We start from the raw sequence: 23,348 nt of genomic DNA on the forward strand, positions 1-23,348 counted from the left end.
ACAAGGACACAAAAAATATACAAAACACAGAAGGCAATAAGCAGAAGATATGAGATGACATATTCCTTCTCTTCCTATCCTTCTCTCCCTTCCTTCCTACTACCTAGCTACCTAGCCACCTACCGAAGCCATAAGAGAAAGCAGAGTCAGGAAGTAGAACAGGAAAAGTAGACAGAAAGAAGCAGAAAGAGAGAGGCTCAGTTACAAGGAAAGCTACTTCAGTAGCTTCTAGCTATTAGAATTGTCTCAGTATCCTAAACAATTCTCCACCAGGCCTCACTGTTCAAGTGCTGAGGAAGCACCTTAATTCTCTGGATATTCTCATAATAAATTCTTTTTCAGTGAGATATCCTAAGTATGTCTTTATCCTTGTAACCTGATAACTTAACCAACACACACCTACTGTACTATTAAATAAATCCAGCAAAGGGATCCATTTTCCTGGAAGGTGTGTTCTCTCTTTCCTTTTTTAAGCTTTTTTGTTAGCCCACAAAAACTTACTACTGGACTTGTGTCTGCAGTCTAAAATTATATTTCAGCCAACAATTCTGCCCTCTACCTAAAGGAACAAGGAACTAATCATATTTAAATTTTTTTCTTTTGCCCCTTTCCACCCCCAAATCATCAATATATTTGGAAACTTGAATGCTATACGAAAAAACAGTGGCATTTTATTTTCTGTATTATGTGGCACCATTAAGAACAAAGACACTTTCTTGGCATTCAATATACTTCTCTCCCTTCAAATTTATATTTTAACTAAAATTTATACTTTAAAATTTATATTTTAACTAAATAGTAGCAAATTTCAAAGGTTGATTATTTGCCCAATCACACAAACTTGCTACCTTTCAACTTCAGTCACTTTATTTCATGAATCATTCTCACACTCACAAGACCTGCTAGTCTTTCATAATGTAATTAAAAATTTAAATAATTTGTTACTGATTATTTTCCTTATCCACTTTCATTTTTCACTTTGTGCCTTTACTAGCACAAGTCACTAATGATGTTTTGTACTTAAAACATGAAACTTAAAACATGCCATAATATATATTTCAGATTCCCATAAACTGTCATTTCACCTGTCCACTGACAGATTTTTAAAGGAGAAAAATGACTGCCAAAGATCAAAAATAATACTTCTTAGGATAGGTTGGTTGTGGGAAAATGAATAATTCTACTTACTTCCAGAAGGAATGAAAATTAACTTTCTGGAGGGCAACGTATAATTCATCAAGTCTATCGTTATCCTACAGAAATTTTGATAGGGGTGCATATGGAAGTATATAATAATATTAACTACAGTGTTATTTATAATTGCAAATAAGTTGGAAATAAGCTAAATATTCAACAAAAGGAGACTAGTTAAGTAAATTACACAGAATAGAACACTATGTAGCCATTATAATTATGATTTGTATTTTTATTTTTTAACATGGTAATAAGATGTTTATAATACATCACTCATTAAAAGACATCAGATTCAAAGCAAGATGATCCTTATTTTTTAAACAAAAATTCTATTTGTGCACATAAAATTCAAGGGATACACACCAAAATATTATTTTTGAATGGTGGGATGAGGGATGATTCAATTCTTTGTGGTGGGGAGAGAGGACTTTTTTTTTATTAACCATGGATTACTTTTCTAATTAAAAGCCAGAGGAAAGGGCTTTCCTGGTGGCGCAGTGGTTGGGAGTCCGCCTGCTGATGCAGGGGACATGGGTTCGTGCCCCGGTCTGGGAGGATTCCACATGCCGCAGAGCGGCTGGGCCCGTGAGCCATGGCGCTGAGCCTGCGCGTCCGGAGCCTGTGCTCCGCAACGGGAGAGGCCGCAGCGGTGAGAGGCCCGCGTACCGCAAAAAAAAAAAAAAAAAAAAAGCCAGAGGGAAGTGTTTATAAAGTAAGTTCGAATTCTTTACATACAGCACTAGACAACCTTCTTTAATCTCTAGTGGACTTTTGGTCAGGAAATTTTTTTTGAAAGCTCAACTCAACATTCTAACTATAGTTGTTGTATCTGAAGTAGGAAAAAAAAAAAACATTATGATTTCCCCGAATTTGTCTTATTGTCTTATTTGTCTTAACCTTTTAAAACAAAGTTTAAAGTTTTTTTAAACTTTTAAAAACAAACTTTAACATTAAGTACCAAGGAATAATATTTTAGCAACGTAAACATTAGCTGAAGGTACCTCAAGCTTAAATCTTGTTAATAAGACAGAATTTATCTCTTGCCATCCAGCCAACGTGACGATTCAGACCTTTTCTCCTATAGATTCTATAGAAAATACTCTTTAATTATTCATAGTAATAACAAAGTAACAGAAGCAACTAGCTTTTGTTATCAATTTATCTCTCAAGCACAACTTGTGAAAGCAGAGAGAGAAATAACAAGCAAACATGATATGATAAAGGAACACAAACCTAACATACACCTACAGAGATTTTTATTTATTTATATTCTATATAAAATATAATACGTAATTATATACTAAACATATAAACACACATGTGTGCATGTCTGTGTATATACCGATGTGTACGGGGTGGTGGTGGTGGTGAAGTGGTAACTCTGGAGTCAGAATACACAGCATCAAAGCCCGGCTCTGTCACTTACAGCTGAACAACCTTAGGTCAGTTATACAACCCACTTAAAAACGCTTCCATTTCTTCTTTTATAAGAGAGTAGTAATAACAGTACCTACTCCACTGTCTTATTGTGAGAATATGCAGGATCTAGCACACAAAATTGCTCATAAATGGTACCTATTATCATCATTAAAAGCTAAACTCCTCTCCCTCCAAATTGTAAATTTTTATTACGATCTAACACTACCAGTAACCAAAGGGATAGATGTATTTTTCTACATTTTTCAGCTTATCACCTGCTAAGGCTAAAAAGCAAACATGACTGAGGAGACATATGAAAATGTTTGATTACTTGATTTTGCAATTAAATGGCAAAAGTAATGATGTAAAGCTATAATCATATTTGAAGTTGTATTCTGAAATATCAAATTATAAAGAGATTATTTACTCAACTATATCATCACATTCACTGTTAAGAGAGTTATCAACAGGTCAGTCACATGCCAATAATCTTCATATGCCAATCATCTAGAACTGATATAATCTGTAGTGGTTAGGCCTTGAGTTACTTGAAGGTAGGTTCATCACGTTCATAGAAACTTTTTCCATTAACAGCTGCAAAATATCCTTGCTCTATCTTTAATAATTTTTAGCATCAAGATCTATCTTCACTTTGTACCATCCTTTGAAAGAAGAAAGCAAAAATAAGGAGAACAGGGCATTTACAAAAGTCATGATCTTCATAGTACTTACAGTGTCATGTTACTAAATTGCCAAAGACAGAGTCACATCTCCAAAGCTTAGCTGATAATGCTAAATAAAATAAAACCAACAATAGCTGATAATGCTAAATAAAAGTTTTCAGTGATTTATTTTTATACCTGTGTTTTCTTATGAGGTACTTGCAATGCCTCAGTAAGTAATCTTTTGAAGGCCTACACAATTTCAGTGACCAGAAGTCATCTAATCTCATCTTTGGGGAGCAAGATTTTCCTGGATTCCCACCAAATAAATAATGAACCTGTAATAAATAAAACAAACCAGATTTTAAAAACATGCATGCATACTCAAGAAACTACGAAAGTCAAAGTAAAATTTCTTCATTTTGGTAGTAGTGTGTAACAAGTAACTTCTTTAGCTTTACTAAAGACTAAAACATTATTACATGTCTACTAAAGGCTGCTTCTGCTTTTTCTCAAGTTTCCATTTTACTTTAAAGTACTGTGACTACTTCCCTAAATAACATTTTCTATTAAAATAAGTTGTATCACCACAGTTACACTGACAATGGAAGACATAAAACAAAAGCAATGATAGTAAGAAGCTATTCCAAGATACTGAGTTTGCTTAGGGCAACAAATAATGGGGATTATCAAGTTAATCAAGTGTTGATCGTAATAAAAAATGGTATCTTTTAAAAAACTGACACACAAGTTGAATCACTGAAGGTCAACAGTAACTAGAAACTTTAAAAATTTTAGCATCTTACTTTTGCTTTAGCCTTAATGCTGAATATTTTTAAATGGCATATATGATTTGTGAAATAACTTTTAAAATATTTTTCTATTATTCAATTAATATCAAATAAGAAATGTAAAAGGAATACTACAATGATTTCACTATTATAATTACAGCTTTAGTAATATTCTGTACTCAAAGTGTTAAAGCAGTTCTTGAAAATTTTGAAAACATTTATAACCAGTAGTGTTATACAACAGAGATATTATTTATTTCTGTCCTATAGATGGAAATTCACTTATCCTTTAATTTGGGAGACTCTCAGAGAAAGGGCTTTTATTTACTCCCATGGTATCTTTTACCTAAAGTTCTCAAATGATAGAGGATTTAAATAATCATCTATGGCCTAAACAGAAAGAATACAGGTTCTGTCAGTAATTTACTATGTAATCTGAGCCCAATCATTAAACATGTAAAATTTAAGGGAGAAATAGCTAAAGAAACCACTCTGAACACTTAGGGACACTAAAACTTCAGAATTCAGGACTGTTTTCATAGGCTGATGGAACAGATTATGTCAATCATAGATTGGAAAAATAAAGATAAAAAGACTTCTTACACAATGGGAAAATCTAAAATCAGGAAGTTATATATACCTTTTCATATCATGGAAAAAGGTATACAAGTGCTGAAAACTGTACATCTTCTACTTGAATATTCATATTGTATTGACAGAAACAACAGGCCATGCTATGTATCAGATCTATGCAGCTAAGAAGCAGCAACCACTGACCATTTTCATAAGAAAAGTGTCAGGAACTGTGGACTATGCAAAAATGTTTATTCTCTTAAGGAATTTTAGGGACAAGGTGATATCAAATGTCTGCTACGTATTCTAGTAAATGTCAGTCATTTTTATTCAAATCTACTTAAAAATAATCAGAAACATATATTTTGAGATTCTTTCCAATTGTACATCACAGAAAGTTTACAGGTCAATGTAGTTAGTATACCTTGTGTAACTCATCATATACAAGCTGATGGGCAAATCTTGGACATGGTTCTTCCTCCTGAAGACTTTTACTTGGATTATCCTTTGCAGCTTGATCATTCTTATAGACGCAAGACCTGAAAGACATTGCTTTTAAGGCATTCTATCTTAGAAAACTAGCAGCACACATAATGTTAATACAATTGTAGCAAGCAAATTAACGCAATGTCTAATTACAAACAAAAAATTATAAATTTGTTCACATCAAATCTTAAAAGTTCTGGTCACCCTCATAAAATAATCTGAATTTGTTAGAACTGAGTTCTGAAGTTCTTTAATGTCCATCAAAAATCTCACTCAAGAACAAACTACTTCGTGTTATGAAACAGGATCAGCATATATGAAGGCTTAAACCAACGGCTGAAAGAGTGATATCACATTTATCTATTCACAATAAAAAAGCTCACAACAGACTTCTTTCATTCTTACTGTAAATAAATGTCTTATTTAGAAAATAATAAATTCCTTAGCTGCTGAGCACCACCCTCCATTACTGAATGGAGGAAGTTCTCTGAAGTTCCTCTGTTTTGGAGAATATTCAATTATGTAGTAATCACAGAACATTAGAGCTAGATCCTCTAGGTCAGTATTTTTTGTTTTTTTTTCCTGCGGTACGCGGGCCTCTCACTGCTGTGGCCTCTCCTGTTGCGGAGCACAGGCTCTGGACGTGCAGGCTCAGCGGCCATGGCCCACGGGCCCGGCTGCTCCGCGGCATGTGGGATCCCCCCGGACCGGGGCACGAACCCGTGTTCCCTGCATCGGCAGGCAGACTCTCAACCACTGCGCCACCAGGGAAGCCCTAGGTCAGTGTTTTTCAAAGCAAAATGTTCAGCAGTTCTGTGAGTTCCTAGTTTGAAAATGCTAAATAATAATGCTCCCCACCTTGCTCTAGTCAAACTGCTTCATTTTATAAAAACTAAGAAAAGACCTGGGAACATTAAAAATACATGGTTCTCAAGTTTACACAACTACTTGGTAGCAAAAGCTAGACTAAAATACAATTCTCTTGACTCTCAGACAAAGAAACATTTACTAATTGAAATAATTCAGCGGTAAAATCCATTTGCTGAACATCACTGTATACACAGGCACCAGTACTGATTTTTCCACTCCCCAATATTGATATTAAAATGTATGACATCACAAATTAACATAAGCCTTCCATCTCTCTCTTCTTTTGAATAAACCAACAACCTCAAATAAATGTTACACTGTGACTGCAGTACAGACAAGAACTACTTACCAACTATTCCTTACAATGTCATAAATCCAGAATGAATTTCTGACATTTTCTTCCCTCTTTTCCTTGTCTTTGCTGAGTCCAGATAAGACATGTATTTCATTCAGTTCTGGATCAATGGTTGCTCTCTGTGTGAATCCTGTCATTGGAACTATAAATTGAAAGAGAAAATAAGATGACAGTATTAACATTACTTAACAGGTTAGTACTACTCTATAAAAGATCACTTCATCCTTACCCTGCTCTACTTGTGTCCACAGCACTTACCTTCTAACAGACTACATAACTTTTATATTAAACAATAATCAGTTGTTTCTTGCCTTCTCCCCACTCAAACGTAAACTCTATAAGGGCAAAGGTTGTTTGGTTCACTGTTTTGTTCCCAGTGCCTAAAACAATTGCCTGGCATATAATAGTTACCCAACTATCTGCTGAAATAAATGAATGCTAACTACCAGAATGGAGTTAGAAGGAGGAAAGAGATAGAAAGAGGTATGCAATGTAATCATTTTTATTGAGGAAAAGGGCAATGCTTTATTTAACTGATTTATTATCTGGGTCAGCTCTAATTTAATAGCAGAGACAAAATATTCAAATCTCGACCAAGAAAAACAAAAATTTGACACGCCGGTTTGTTCAATAAGGTCAAAGTCATCTAAAATACCTGTTCAAGACCTACAATGAAATGACATAATTTCCAAGAAAAATAAAATAAAATATTTGGGGCTAAAATATGCCATTTTGTTTTCCTGAGTGGCTCGAATTCCCCAGAGTTAATTTTCTAAGAAAATATTTTATTTCCTGAGAAATCCATTAAATGAGCGATGGTCATTCGGCATTATCCAGTAATTTGTAAAACACTGATATAGCAAATGCAAATTTTCTCACTATTATTACTTGGAAATATTAGTTGAAATATAATTTTATGATTCACAACATACTTGCCACAGATCTAAAAACAATGCCACTGTTTCAACACTACATTTCTTTTATACACGAACAATTATCATATACTGAAAAAGCTACACAAACATCAGATTGAAGTAAAACATTTCAATCAATCCAGAATACTATGGGAGGAGATGCTAACCACATTGATATTTATTCATCTTTACCTACTTTAGCAGGGCCAAATGATGCAATATGTATTTTTTCCTAGTTTAATTCATGGGTCCTTTCACATTCATATTCAATAAATTTGTCTGGAACATTTTAGAGACTATCCAAATGCATCCCACAGTAAATATATTAAAAAATTATACACACATATATAACACAATACATAATTTGTATGCATCCATACACAAATACATTTATCTTTATATTTATTTATTTATTTATTTGCGGTACACGGGCCTCTCATTGCGGAGCACAGGCTCTGGACGCGCAGGCTCAGCGGCCATGGCTCACGAGCCCAGCCGCTCCGCGGCATGTGGGATCTTCCTGGACTGAGGCACGAACCCGCGTCCCCTGCATCGACAGGCAGACTCTCAACCACTGCGCCACCAGGGAAGCCCACAAATACATTTATCTTTATACACACACATCAACCTAATCTTAACAATAACCTCAACCCTCATAATACATAGTCTTTAGTGGTTATGTAAAGCCTGGTATTTTCTAATTAAGCCTTGGTAAACTTTCAAAAGTACCCAGGTTCTGACCTCTGTTCCTGAGATAACCTTGGAAGAAAGATAAAACAGTAAAGAAATGAAATCATTTTCATTAGTTGTAGAAGTGGAGGACATAACTGCCTAAATTTATTGCACTTAAATTTCTTCATCCCATGTAGAATTCTATAACATGGGTTGACAAACTATGGATTGATCTGACCTGCCTAGGGTCAAATCAGGCCTCAGTCATTCATTTACATTTTGTCTGTGGCTGATTTCACCCCACAATAGCAAGGCTGAGTAGTTGCAACGACAATAATTACATCTGGCTCTTCATAGAAAAAAATTGCTAACCCCTATTCTATAATCTTTTAAAATGCAAATATGAGAGATGTATGACTTATTATAAATGAATGCAACAAACTGCTTACCTAAAATAAGGACCCATTTAAATACCTTAAATAAGGAACCGGAAATTTCTGAGTGGAATGGAAATCCGTGCAGAGGGAAAGAGATTTTTGAATTCTATAAAACGGGGCTGGGTCACCGAGAGGAGAATAAAGGAGTACTGGGCTAGGGGAGGCATGTGAGAATGTTACATGCTTTCTCTTCCATACTGTCACATTTTACCTAGAAGCAGCTTTGTAGCAGAAGAGAAAAATGACAAGTGTTGCTTCTCAAAAATGAAAGCAGTGGGCAGGTTTACAATACTCAGGGAGGTAAGACTACCATGTTTATAACATCTGTACTATAAGAATTATAAAAAATTACTTTGATTATAAAGCAGATTAGAAAGTATACACGTCCCATTTCTTTGATCTTTCATATACAATATGCCTTTTACTCTGCGTAATGTTGACTTTTGCCTCAAAGTTACACATTTAAGTCTTTTATTGGCTTTTCAAACAGCTTTACAGAATATCATTCACATACCATATAATTCACCTATTTAAAGCATACGGCTTGGGTTTTTTTTAGTATATCCACTATAAAACCATCATCACAATCTAATTTTAGAATATTTTCATTACTCCAAAAAGAAACCCTGTACCCATTAGCAGTCATTCCCCATCCCCTTTCACATCTCCCCACAAGGTCACTGCATCATTTGACATGTCTATCAACAATGCAGCATAGACAGGCAAAGTGAGAGGCTTGTGAGATACATAGATCAATTAGGAAGCTGTTAACAGTGCAATGGTGTGGACTGGACGAAGGCAGTAAGGAAATATTAATAAAGAAGCACGATTTCCATCAGCAAAAAAAAGGGAGGAGATGTTATGTCAAAAGTACAAAAATCTCTGGACTGGCTTAACAGAGACCAAGCTTGGAGCAGAAACTTGTGAAAAATAAGAGTAAAAATGTTTCACTGGGGGGCTTCCCTGGTGGCACAGTGGTTGAGAGTACGCCTGCCAATGCAAGGGACATGGGTTTGTGCCCCGGTCCGGGAAGATCCCACATGCCATGGAGCGGCTGGGCCCGTGAGCCATGGCTGCTGAGCCTGCGTGTCTGGAGCCTGTGCTCCACAATGGGAGAGGCCACAACAGTGAGAGGCCCATGTACCGCAAAAAAAAAAAAAAAAAAAAAAAAAAGTTTCACTGAAACTTTTTCGAGGTATCCAAATATTTTACTCTAAGAATATTCAAATGTACAATCTCTCAGGACAGAATTTTTATTACTCCTTAAGTTTACATACCCTTACAAATATAATTTTTATTGCATACTAATGACAAGGAAAAACGTTTATATATATGTGTGTACGTGAATTGAAGAAACATAAAAGAACATACACCAAAAGATAAATAATAGTTATTGGAGAGGGGGAAGTTAGGACATTTTCACTTTCTATTATAGAATATGAAAAGTTTCAATATATATTGATTTTATAGTTACAAGAAAAGAAGAAAAATCTAAACCAAAATACAGAAAAAAAATACATCTGGGTCTAAATACTGGGGACTATTAGTAATAAGTGAAAAATTCTCACACATCCTCCCAAATTTCTCATGAACAAAATTTTACATTAATATTTGGAATGCTGTTATTTAGATGGAAAGGGAATTCATAAAATTGTCAAAAGACAGTTTTACTGGCACTAAAAACAACGTTTTTAAATCATTTAGTTGCAAAACTAAAACTAGGTATTAAAAAGTATTTTTGATTTTTTTCTCTAAAATATAAAAATGAAAACTTACATCTGAAGAGTTCCTAAAGATCAGGGGGTTAATTCAAACTTACACTGTATGTATCCATGTTAATGGCCTTCTGTGTAAATTTTACAAATTGGACTTAAGTTTAATTCCTATTTCTACTCCATTCCACATACAGTAACAATTTAAAAAACATTTCAATACATAAACCAATAAAAATAATTTTTCCCTCTGATTTGAAAAGATACATGCACCCCAATGTTCACAGCAGCACTATTTACAATAGTGAAGACATGGAAGCAACCTAAATGTCCATCAACAGACGGAAGGATAAAGAAGACATGGTGTGTGTGTGTGTGTGTGTGTGTGTGTGTGTGTGTGTGTGTGTGTGTGTGTGTGTGTGTGTGTGTGTGTGTGTGTGTGTGTGTGTGTGTAAAATGGAATACTACTCAGCCATAAAAAAGAATGAAATAATGTCATTTGCAGCAACATGGATGGACCTAGAGATTACCACTAAGTGAAGTCAGAAAGAGGAAGACAAATATCATACATCATCACTTATACGTGGAATCTAAAATAAGATACAAATGAACTTATTTACAGAACAGAAACGGACTCACAGACATAGAAAACAAACTTATGGTTACCAAAGGAGAAGGCAGGTGTGGATAAATTAGGTGCTTGGGATTTGCAGATACAAACTACTATATACAAAATAAACAACAAGGTCCTACTGTATGGCACAGGAAACTATATTCAGTATCTTATAATAATCTATAATGGAATCACTTTGCTGTACCAGAAACTAACACAACATTGTAAATCAACAGTACTTCAATAAAAAAATAATAAAGTTTTTCATATCTACCTTCAAAAGCAGTCTGGATTTCTCCAAGAAACTATTAAAAATGTCCATTTTCTGTAATACTCTAAATCTAATGTGTTATCTCCTTTGTAAACAGAAGGAAAAAAACCCCCATTTTTCACTTTAAATGAAGATTTTATGCATTCTTATTAAAGAAAATTAAAATGTAAAAAATTACATGTACACATGCATCAAAGAATTATGGTCTAGCCCTAGTAGGCATTTTAGACTTGAATTTTTACTACTGACAGAAGCTGCTTATGAAATCTAAAGGTTGGGGCTTTTGGTTTTAGACAGAAAACTAAACATTAACTACATTACCCCTCTTTCCCATCATCCCGCTTGAATTGGCAGAAACAATATTCTAGCAAAAAGAAAAACAAAAAAAAAGGTCTAGAGAAGAAGAAAGTATGTCAAGAAAGTATCAATAGATAAGAAATTTTGAGGAATCTTGAGAAATAGCAGTTGGGGTTATACTGACAGGAAATCACAGCCAAGGAAAAGACAGCCCAACTCACCAGAGATAAAAGATGGAAAATTTCAGAATAAGTCATCAAATACAAAAAGCAGGAGTAGACCTTGAGAAGCACTCCTGTGGGAGAGCTTCTAATAAGGACACAGGGTTCTATTCTCAGTTTACGCATCCTATAAAAAAGCCTGCATGTACCATGCATTTATACAAAACCCTCAGTCAGTGTCTGATTTAAGGGAGAAGGCCACTGGGAAAAAGAGACATACAATGCACAGGAAACCACTGTCAACTACCTTTCTTAACTGATACATAAACTTATTCATAAATTTTAATATTTAGACAGGAATCATGTGACAATATGAGAAAAAAATCAGCAATGTAAGGAGGGACCTAGATGAACAAACAGAACAACAGGAAAAGATAAATCATAGAAAAGAACAGAACTTAGAAGAAAGAACGCAAACTCATTATCCTTGTAGAGAGTGAAGAGAACATTACATGTGTAAAACAAAAATAAGCTTCCTTAAAAAGAAGCAGAGTATGGAAAGATATTAAAAAACTATGACAAAAAAATGAAATAACAAAATGAAAATAAAATGTGCACAGTTAAAAACAAAGTCAGTCATCTCAAGATAAAATTGATAAATTACCAAATATATAGCATAAAGATATAGAAATTATGATAGAAATGTTAAGAGATACAGAGGATAAAGCCATTGAAGTAAAAACTTTGTCTGAAAAGAGCACCAGAAGGAGAAATGAAATAATGTAGAAGAAGGAAATAAAGAAAATTTCCCTGAATGGAAGAAAAACAGTGGGTGTCCTGTTTGAAAGAGCCTGGGGCACTAAGCACGTTTTATTAAAAAAAAAAAAAGGTGGGGGGGCTTCCCTGGTGGCACAGTGGTTGAGAATCTGCCTGCCAATGCAGGGGACACGGGTTCGAGCCCTGGTCTGGGAAGACCCCACATGCCACGGAGCAACTAGGCCAGTGAGCCACCAACTACTGAGCCTGCGCATCTGGAGCCTGTGCCCCGCAACAAGGGAGGTTGCAACGGTGAAAGGTCCACACACCGCGATGAAGAGTGGCTCCCGCTTGCCACAACTAGAGAAAGCCCTTGCACAGAAACGAAGACCCAACACAGCCAAAAATAAATAAATAATAAATTAATTAAAAAACAAAAAACAACTAGCTTGGCTATTAAAAAAAAAAAAGACTTTATATACATATCTCCTAGTGAAACTTCAAAAATTCAGGAATTAAAAGAAAATTCTAAAAGCTTCTATGGAGGGGAAAAGTAGGTTATTATATACAGAGGAATAAGTATCTAACTAACATTAGACCTTTTATCAGTAACAAAGAATGCTAGAATACAAAATGGAGTAATAACTTTAAAATTCCTTGGAATATAAAAAGATATGGAACTAAAATTCTATTTCCTGTTAAACTAGCAACCCCAACAATGAGGTCAACATAAAAGAACTTTTGGATCAGCAGAAATATTAAAGTTCATATCAATGACTGCATCTGAAAAGATTCTTTCAGCAGCTATTCCAACAAACAAAAATGAATCCAAGGTAAAGAATGACCTGGGATGTAAGAAATACTGGCAGTGATATATGACACAGGAAAAGAAAAGGAAGTTTGAAAGAAAATAAAGACCCATTAGGTCTTAAGCCTTGTATAAGACATTTTGGAATGAAAAAGTTTTAATAATGCAGAACATGTTCTTCTCTGTAAGTCCAATCACAACACCTGAATTTATACGGTGCCCCATTCCCCTCCCCCATCATATTTTCACTGCTTAGAATTTTGTTTGTCTTCAGTCAACAATAAACTTCCTCAAGGTAATTTGATCACCACCTCTCACTTCTAGATTTCTCATGAATCTTGCTTTCAAATGCGTTTCCAATATGGGTTTTCATATTGAAAGCTTCGAGGCAAAAATACCTGATAATATTTTATTTTATCCTTGTATGAAAGTTAGGAGGATATAAATTGCTTGGTTCAAAGACATTTTCCTTGAGTATTTTTAAAGTTTACTATTTTCTTCCATTCACTATTGCTGTTGAGCTGATACCTAGCTCTCTATCTTCTTGTTCCCTGCAGGTCATCTGCTCTTTGTCTCTGAAATCTTTCAGAATTTCCTTTATGTCTTTAATATTCTTAATTTTACTTTAATAAATATGCCTAGGTATGTGTTTCTCCTTATTTTTCCCATTTAGCATACTACACGCCCTCTCACCAGTCTGAAGCCTTTCACCTTTTCTGAATTCTAGGAAATTTACCTCTTATTTCATCAATTATTTCAACTTCTTAAATTTTCATTTTTGTCTTCTCCTGGAATTGCTGTTATGACGCGCAGGCTCAGCGGCCATGGCTCACGGGCCTAGGCGCTCCACGGCATGTGGGATCTTCCAGGACCGGGACACGAACCAGTGTCCCCTGCATCGGCAGGCGGACTCTCAACCACTGCGCCACCAGGGAAACCCAATGATTCTTTGTTTTCTGATATTGAGTTGTATGAGCTGTTTGTATGCTTTGGATATGTATGCTTCTCCATATCCTTTTCTTTTTTTTTTTTACATATACAAGTATCTATTCTCTTTCAAATTCTCTTCCCATTTAGGTTATTACAGAATATTGAGCAGAGTTCCCTGTGCTAAACAGTAGGTCCTTGTTGGTTATCTATTTTAAATATAGCAGTGTGTACATGTCAATCTTAAACTCCCAATCTATCCCTCCCCACCACCCTTCCCCTCTGGTAACCGTAAGTTCATTCTCTAAGTCTGTGAGTCTGTTTCTGTTTTGTATATAGATTCACTTGTATTATTTTTTAGATTCCACATATAAGTGATATCATATAGTATTTGTCTTTGTCTGACATTTCACTAATCATTATATTCTCTAAGTCCATCCACGTTGCTGCAAATGGCAATAATTCATTTTTACGGCTGAGTAATACATACACATACATACACACACACACACACACACACACACACACACACACACACACACCCCACATCTTCTTAGGCCAATCATATGTTGACAGGCACTTGGGTTGCTTCTATGTCTTGACTATTATAAATAGTGTTGCTATGAACATTGGGGTACATGCATCTTTTCAAATTAAAGTTTTTGCTTTTTCCTGATATATACCCAGGAGTGGGATTGCTGGATCCTATGACAGTCCTATTTTTAGTTTTTTAAGGAACCTCCATACTGTTTTACATAGTGGCTGCACTAGTTTACATTTCGCCAACAGTGCATGAGGGTTCCCTTTTCTCCACATCCCCTCCGTTTGTTATTTGTAGACTTTTTGATGATAGCCATTCTGACAGGTGTGAGGGGATACCTCATTGTGGTTTTGATTTGCATTTCTCTAATAATTAGCAATGCTGAGCATCTTCTCATGTGCCTGTTAGTCATCAGTATGTCTTCTTTGGAAAAATGTCCATTCAGGTCTTCTGCCCATTTTTTGACTGTTTTTTTTTTTTTTTTTGCGGTACGCGGGCCTCTCACTGTTGTAGCCTCTTCCGTTGTGGAGCACAGGCTCCAGACGCGCAGGCTCAGCGGCCATGGCTCACGGGCCCAGCCGCTCCGCGGCATGTGGGATCCTCCCGGACCAGGGCACGAACCCGTGTCCCCTGCATCAGCAGGCGGACTCTCAACCACTGCGCCACCAGGGAAACCCAATGATTGTTTGTTTTTTGATATTGAGTTGTATGAGCCGTTTGTATGCTTTGGATATTAACCTCTTGTTGGTTGCATCATTTGCAAATGTTTTCTCCCATTCCGTAGGTCGTCTTTTCGTTTTGTTGATGGTTTCCTTTGCTGTGCAAAAGCTTTTAAGCTTGATTAGGTCCCATTTGTTTATTTTTGCTTTTATTTCTTTTGCCTTGGGAGATTGATCTAAGAAAATATTGCTACGATTTATGTCAAAGAGTGTTCCACTTATGTTTTCTTCTTGGAGTTTTACGGTGTCATCTTACATTTAGGTCTTTAAACCATTTTAGTTTATTTTTGTATATAGATGAGTTTGAGTTTATTTTTGTATGAGGCAATGTTCTAATGTCATTATTTTACATGTAGCTGTCCAACTTTCCCAACACCACTTGTTGAAGAGACTGTTTTTTCTCCATTGTATATTCTTGCCTCTTTCCTTGTAGATTAATTGACCATTAAGTACGTGGGTTTATTTCTGGGCTCCCTATTCTGTTCCATTGATCTATATGTCTGTTTTGTGCTAATACCATGCTCTTTTGATTACTGCAGCTTTGTAGTATAGTCTGAGGTCTGGAAGGGTTATACCCTCTAGCTTTGTCCTTCTTTCTCAGGATTGCTTTTGCAATTCTGGGTCTTCTGTGGTTCCATATAAATTTTAGGATTATTTTAGAACTTCTATTATTTTACCTGAACCTGGGTTTCTACCACTCATTATTTGCTTTTTGTAAAATTCCAACTAGCTTTTGACACTCAGTGATGTAGTACTTACTGATCTATCTCAGTTACATTAAGCCACAAAGAATTCATCTCACTGAATAGATCAACCACAATTTATTTAACTGGTTACCTATTGGTGGATAATTAAAGTTGTTTCCAGATTTTTTAATTTTGCAAACAATACCACAATAAGTATCTCTGTACAACTTATTTTTTATGCATCTGTACAAGTATGTAAGTAGGATAAATTCCTTGAAAAAAATGCTTGGTCAAAGAGTATATGTATTTTATATTTTACTAGATATCAACATTCAATGAGTGACCTTTTAATTTACATTTAAAAAATTTTTAAAACGAATGAAGCTGAGCATCTATATAGAAGTAAGTTTGCCAGCTATTTGAATTATTTTTTTCTTTGAACTACCTAGTTATGTCGTTTGCCATTGTTCTACTAGAAAATTACTCCTTTTTTTTATTGATTTGTAAGAGTTTTTTGTTTATATAGTAGGATATTAACCTTTGTCTCAGTTGCTATTTTGTCATTTATTATTTGACATTTAAGTATTTTTCCATATAAAATCTTTTAATTTGCAAAAAATCAAACTAAATCTCTTTCTTTATAACTTCTGGGTTTTGTGTCATATTTGGAAAGGTCTCCCAATCCTCAATTATTCAAAACAATTAGACTTATTATTATTTTTGTGGTACGCGGGCCTCTCACTGTTGCGGCCCCTCCCATTGCGGAGCACAGGCACCAGATGCACAGGCCCAGCGGCCATGGCTCACGGGCCCAGCCACTCCGCGGCATGTGGGATCCTCCCGGACCGGGGCACGAACCCGCGTCCCCTGTATTGGCAGGCAGACTCTCAACCACTGCGCCACCAGGGAAGCCCTAGACTTATATTTTTATTTCTTAAGTATAAAACTTGAGTCTACCTAGAATTTTTTGTGATAAATAGACATCAATTAGAGTCAGGGTTTTACTTTTTGCTTATTGCCAGGTCTTAAGTGACATTTCAGTGTCATTTATTGCATAATCTATTTTCCTTCTCTGACTGGAAATGCCACTTTACCATATACTAAATTCTCATATGTACTTAGGGATATTTTATATTATCTGTTGTATTCCATTCCATTAATCTGTACAAAATTGTAGCTTTATAAATATTTAGTAATATTACATTACCTTTCATTTTCAAAATTGTCTTTAGTATTCTCAAATGTTTGTTTTTACAGGTGAATTTTAATTCACATTTACTATCGAATAACCCAAATTTTATATTAAAAATGTGAGATACTTTTATAGGCTTATAACTAGCAAAAACACCCCTGTGAGAGTGAAAGGTGGAAGTTATGGAAAGTTATTATTACCAGTAACGTTGAGAAGAAAAAAAGTACATAATCCAATTTATCAGAATAATGGCACACCTAATATAAAAGATTCTAAATAGAAAGCAATGAAGCCTAGTTACATTAAAAATAAGCACTACCATTTCCTAGCTCAGTAACTAATCTTTATTAATGATAGCAAATCATTAGCTTCAGAGTCTTCTATGTATTGCTGAATTGGCCTTATTTACAGTTAACTCATAGAAGTCTAAAAGGGTCAAAAACATAACTTATCTCTCTCTCTCTCACACACACACACACACACAGATTAAGAAAAAGAAAAACAAAAAAACCTCAATGTCAATAAGCACAATAAGGACATTCCCAGGGCTGAAATGAAAATCAGTAAGATTCTGCTTTTAAGGTTTTCACGAAAATATGTTTATAGATAAATCATATCTTGCAGACATAACTAACATAGCCCTCATTTGTTATTTTCACAGCCTGATAACAGCAAAAAGGAATGAAATTTAACTGTCAAAATTCTGGAGCCAGATGAGGCCTTAAGATCAACTGGTCCAATCCCCTCATTTTCAGATGAATAATCAAGTCCAGAGAAGTTATACAACTTTGCCAAAGCTACTGAAGGATGAGTGGCAGACCCAGATGAAGAGAGACCAAATCTTCTGACTCTGAATTCACTATTCTTTCAATTATATCAATCTGCCACTATGCTCAGGACAGAATGGAATAAACAGTGGCAGATGTGGGAAAATACAGTCGACAGGATTTAAGGAACACAACAAGTAAACACATTAACTACTATAGAACAGGGATTAGACTGTAAGAGCTCTGTATCATCACTGCCCAACTTAGTATCTGGCAAATGTTGAAGACACAATATATGTTTGTTATCTTGAATAATACAGATATGAGAAAGTAATCCCAGTATAATAGACTGAGTTTCTTTAGCAAACCATAAAGTTCTGGTGGTGTGACAGACCTTCTAAACATAATTTTCAACTAGTGTTAAACAGAGCTTACATATGGAGAGTCTGCTAAACCCCTTGTGTTCACATACTTATTGCCAAAAGTTATTCAGAAATAAACCCAAATTTTAGATGTGCTGAATTTTGATGTAATTATGTATGTGTTAGACACAATACTAATAAATCCCTTCTTTCCAAGCAGCTGTCAATCCACTGATTTAAATTAGTTTCTTTCTAAGGGGAACATAAAACTGTTACACTCTAGTTAAAAAAATGAGAGTTGAATAAGAGTTGATGTTTTTTCAGATCTTAAAATGTTAAATCTGAGATAATTCATTTAAGTAATTATAAAGAGCAATCATTTAAGATTTTACAGTATCTGACTCAATAAAAAATTATAACAAGCAGCAGCAATTTTATAATTAGATATACCGTCTCTAATTGGTCTCAACAGTTCACACAAATTTCTTCTAAGATTGCAAACAATCCAATTTGAAACTCACATAAAAGCAGTTTTAATCAAGTAACCCACATTACTGAACTGCAGATAAACATAGTAATTATGTGTTAAGTCCATTTCAAATTATAGTAATTAACTGTAATAAAACAGGTTTAGAACAGTTAATAGAATGTTTAAATAAGCTAGAGCATCCATATAATAAAATTGGTATTTTCTCAGAATACTTAATAATGTAGAGGTTTAAATAGTACCCTGTCTTGTCCTTAAAAGGATTTTGAATGGCTTACATAGTAAGTAATAATCTAGTAAGATAAAATTAAAATTTAAACAGACTTTTAAAAATCAGGTAAAAGTAACTCTATGGGAAGACAATACATATACCATAGTTCTGACATGAGGTTTTCTGATTTGTCTAACTTAATCCAGTGAAAAAACTTTTAGATCTAGAGTACTGAAAAGACTGAATGTTCTTTAGAAATCCTGAATAAAGTGTGTATTTCAGTTGAGCTTTTTTACAGGTTTTGAAAAGCAGAGTCAAAATTATACTGCCAGATGAATATTCAGAATCGTGCTAACAATTAAGGTTAGAACCATATGCTCTAATTCCTAACTTGGTTTGAGGAGTTAAACAATTTCAGGAGACAATGATCTATAAGCTAAGATCTGAAAGATGAGCGCAAGTTAGCTACATTTTGGAGGTAGGAGGAAAGAGTGATTCAGGTAGGGAAAAGAGTATGGGCAAAAACCCAAAGGCATGAAAAAATATGCTATCGATAGAGAATTAATATTCAGTGGTCATAAAACAAAGAACTGGTGGCAAGCTGAGGGTGGACACCAAGAATGGGGAACTACCTAAGCTGAGGCATATCATAAAGGAATCTGAGTCAGGCTGAGTTTAGACTTAATCATGAGGGCAAAGAGGAACGATAAAAAGAGTTTAAGCAAGGGAGAAGAAAAATCATCAGGTTTATATTTTTTAAAAGATATTTTCTGGGAATTCCCTGGCGGTCCAGTGGTTAGGACTTGGTGCTTTCACTGCCGGAGGTCTGGGTTTGATCCCTGGTTGGGGAACTAAGATCACATAAGACTCGCAGCAGGGTCAAAAAATTTTATTTCTTATCTTAGTACTAAATCAAAAGGTAAGGTGTCAATCTACTTTTTTTTCCTCCCTATACACAACTGTAAGATCCATGAAGTTAGAGCTTTTATTCACAGTTGTAACCCTAGTGCTTAGATTATTATCTGGCACCTAGTAGGTGACCAAGAAGTATCTGTTGAATAAATGTTGAAGTGTATGGTTCTGTACTTAATTGGTAACGCAGAACAGCTGTATTCTGCTCAAAGTGTGGAGAATGGGTTGGGTGAGGGATGGGGTACACAGGAAGAAGACGACTAGAAACAGAGGCCAAACAGGTGTTGGCAGTCCAAACTAGTGAAATAGCAATGGGAATAGAGAGAAGATGGGAGGTAAAATTAACATGACTTGATTACTGGATAGATCAACCTGTAGGCAGTATTGACATATACTTGTGAAAACTGATATACCCAACAATGACACCAGCCAAACTAGAGAGTCAAACCATCTCTACTCCTAGAGTAGCCATAAGTGAGATACAATTTTACTTAAAATATAATTTGGGTCACTTACAGACATGCAAAATAAGGTGAGACATTAAGTAACTTGCCGTGGGTTATTTGATCAAGGACTGAGATAGGCTCTGGAGAGCTAGAACAGTGATCCTCTATCCTGGCCACTGTTCAGAAACCCGTGGGGTAGGAGTGGAGGGTGCACAGGAAAGACAGAGAACAGGAGGCTTAAAGAAGAGAGCAGAGAAGGGAAAAATGGGAAGGAAGAGAGGGAGGAAGAGAGAAGAGTAAAGGAAGGAGGGATGGAAGTGACTTATGGGAAGGAGAGAGGGAGACAGAAAAAAATAAGAAAGAAAAATGAAAAGAAAGTAATTTCAGTTTCACTCTAATATGCCAACAGAGCCACTGAGGTTCCACAATTCTAAGTAATAATGGCAACATTTTTAGGCAGGAAAATTTTCCGAGTAGTTCTAACCAGATACTCAATTCTGCCATAAAAATCCTCAGTGGTTGTACATATAGGCTTTGGACAATGCAACTTACAGGCATACTGTCAAAATTAACCACTTGGAAAATGTACATTTAGACAAAAGTGATACTTTCAAAACTTTAATCAGATCAAAACCCTAGCATTCATTTGCAGCAACATGGATGGACATTCTAAGTGAAGTAAGTCAGCCAGAGAAAGACAAATATCATACGATACTACTTACATGTGGAACCTCATGTAACAGACTCACAGACACAGAAAACAAACTTATGGTTACCAAAGGGGAAGGGGGGTCAGAGGGATAAATTAAAAATTTGGGATTATCAGATATAAACTACTATATATAAAATAGATAAACAACAAGGTCCTACTGTATAGCACAGCGTACTTTATTCAATATCTTGTAATAAAGTATAATGGAAAAGAATCTGAAAAACAGTATATATACACACATATATGTATTGGGTTGGCCAAACGGTTTGTTCGTTTTTTCCCATATGATGGCTCTAGCAGCAGTTAGTTGTCTTTAACTTCATTTGAAACAATTTTGTTAGATTGTGACAGCTGTCATATCAGCGTGCATTTAAAAAAAGACATCAAAACTGGTGAATTTCTGTGTAGCCATTTTAATATTTAAGATGGAAGAAAAAAGCACCATTTTCGGCATATTATTTCAAGAAAGGTAAAAACACAACTGGAACGCAAAAAAAGACTTGTGCAGCATATGGAGAAGGTGCTGTGACTGATCGAACATGTCAAAAGTGGTTTGCGAAGTTTCATGCTGCAGATTCTTACTGGACGATGCTCCACGGTCGGGTAGACCAGTTGAAGTTGACAGCAATCAAATTGAGACATTAATTGAGAACAATCAACGTTATACCACACAGGAGATAGCCGACATACTCAAAATATCCAAATCAAGCACTGAAACTCATTTGCACAAGCTTGGTTATGTTCATCGCTTTGATGTTTGGGTTCCACGTAAGTTAAGTGGAAAAAGCCTTCTTGACTGTATTTCCGCATGCGATTCTCTACTTAAATGTAATAAAAACGTTCCGTTTTTAAAACAATTTGTGATGGGAGATGAAAAGTAATAATATGGAAGGGAAGAGATGGTGGGGCAAGCGAAATGAACCACTACCAACCACACCGAAGGCCGGTCTTCAGCCAAAGAAGGTGATGTTGTGTATATGGTGGGATTGGAAGGGAGTCCCCTATTACGAGCTCCTTCCGGAAAACCAAATGATTAATTCCAATAAGTACTGCTCCCAATTAGACCAACTTGAAAGCAGCACTCGATGAAAAGCGCCCAGAATTAGTCAACAGAAAAGGCATAATCTTCCATTAGGATAACGTTAAGACCTCATGTTTCTTTGATGACCAGGCAAAAGCTGTTACAGCTTGGCTGGGAAGTTCTGATTCATCCGCCGTATTCACCAGACATTGCACATCTGATTTCCATCTATTTCCGTCTTTACAAAATTCTCTTAACGGAAAATATTTCAATTCCCTGGAAGACTGTAAAAGGCACCTGGAAGAGTTCTTTGCTCAAAAAGATAAAAAGTTCTGGCAAGATGGAATTACGAAGTTGCCTGAAAGATGGCAGAAGGTAGTGGAACAAAAGGGTGACTACATTGTTCAATAAAGTTCTTGGTGAAAATGAAAAATGTGTCTTTTATTTTTACTTAAAAACCTAAGGCACTTTTTGGCCAACCCAATATATATACATACTACAGAAAACTGAAACACTGCTGTACACCAGAAACCTACATAACATTGTAAATCAATTATACTTCAATTAAAAGAAAAGAAAAGAAAAGAAAAAACCACCTAGCATTAAACCTTTCAATAACCTTCTATGTTATTCGCGGGGGGGAAATCCAAATTTCTTGTATTTGTATTGTACAAAGCACTGAATAACTATTTCTCTAACCTCATTGTTCACATCAACTTGCCTCACCCTTGATCTGCACTAGCACCCCCTCTGTTTCTGGAACACATTAAATTCTTTCCTGCTTTGATATCTTTGTACATGCATTTCTCTCAGTTTTTAACATGGTTCTTCCTAATTCTCTACTTCTTTTCTTAAATCTTAAAGATTACGTCCTCAGAGATGGTTTCCCAACCTACTCTACCTAAATGGGACCTTCCATGATACTCATTATTATAGCATCCAATTTTTTTCTTCACAGTACTTAGAAGGCAAGTGCAGGCAAGTGAGTCCTTTGAGAGAAGGGATCTTGTCCCCTAGGTCCATAGCTATGGATCTAAACATACTTGGCATATACAAAGCGCTGAAATATATTGGGAGAAAAGAAGGGAGAAGGTCAAACTTAGATGCTAGTAGGTGACCAAAAAATACTATTAAATTAACCAACGAACTTGTCTGCATTGTGGGATAAATTACCATATCAATTAAAAATTAAAAAACACATAGCAAAATTGGTGATTCTGATTTTATAAAAGTTGATTATAGCAGTAATTAAGGAATGAATCCACTTGTCTTAGTAATAAAACCACAGTGATGAAAAAATTATCACAATTTAAGTTTAAAAATAGCAGAATATAAAATTGTGCTAAATTTTATAGAATAAGTACATTTAAAAGA

At 35.3% G+C, this 23,348-nt stretch overlaps 1 protein-coding gene across 4 annotated transcripts in view; it reads right to left on the bottom strand.

The window, feature by feature from the left end:
* The window catches only part of MKLN1 (muskelin 1), a 357,649-nt gene that overhangs the window by 26,786 nt on the left and 307,515 nt on the right, over positions 1–23,348 (bottom strand). For all 4 annotated transcript variants that reach the window (XM_060305303.1, XM_060305305.1, XM_060305304.1 and 1 more), the window contains 3 exons: positions 6,345–6,492; positions 5,064–5,178; positions 3,474–3,613 (listed from right to left, as the gene is read on the bottom strand). In XM_060305303.1, coding sequence (XP_060161286.1) covers positions 3,474–3,613; positions 5,064–5,178; positions 6,345–6,492 — 403 coding nt within the window. The remainder of the gene's footprint in view (positions 1–3,473; positions 3,614–5,063; positions 5,179–6,344; positions 6,493–23,348) is intronic.

The sequence above is a fragment of the Globicephala melas genome, chromosome 9 (genome assembly GCF_963455315.2).
Source record: "Globicephala melas chromosome 9, mGloMel1.2, whole genome shotgun sequence".
Classification (NCBI taxonomy): domain Eukaryota; kingdom Metazoa; phylum Chordata; class Mammalia; order Artiodactyla; family Delphinidae; genus Globicephala; species Globicephala melas.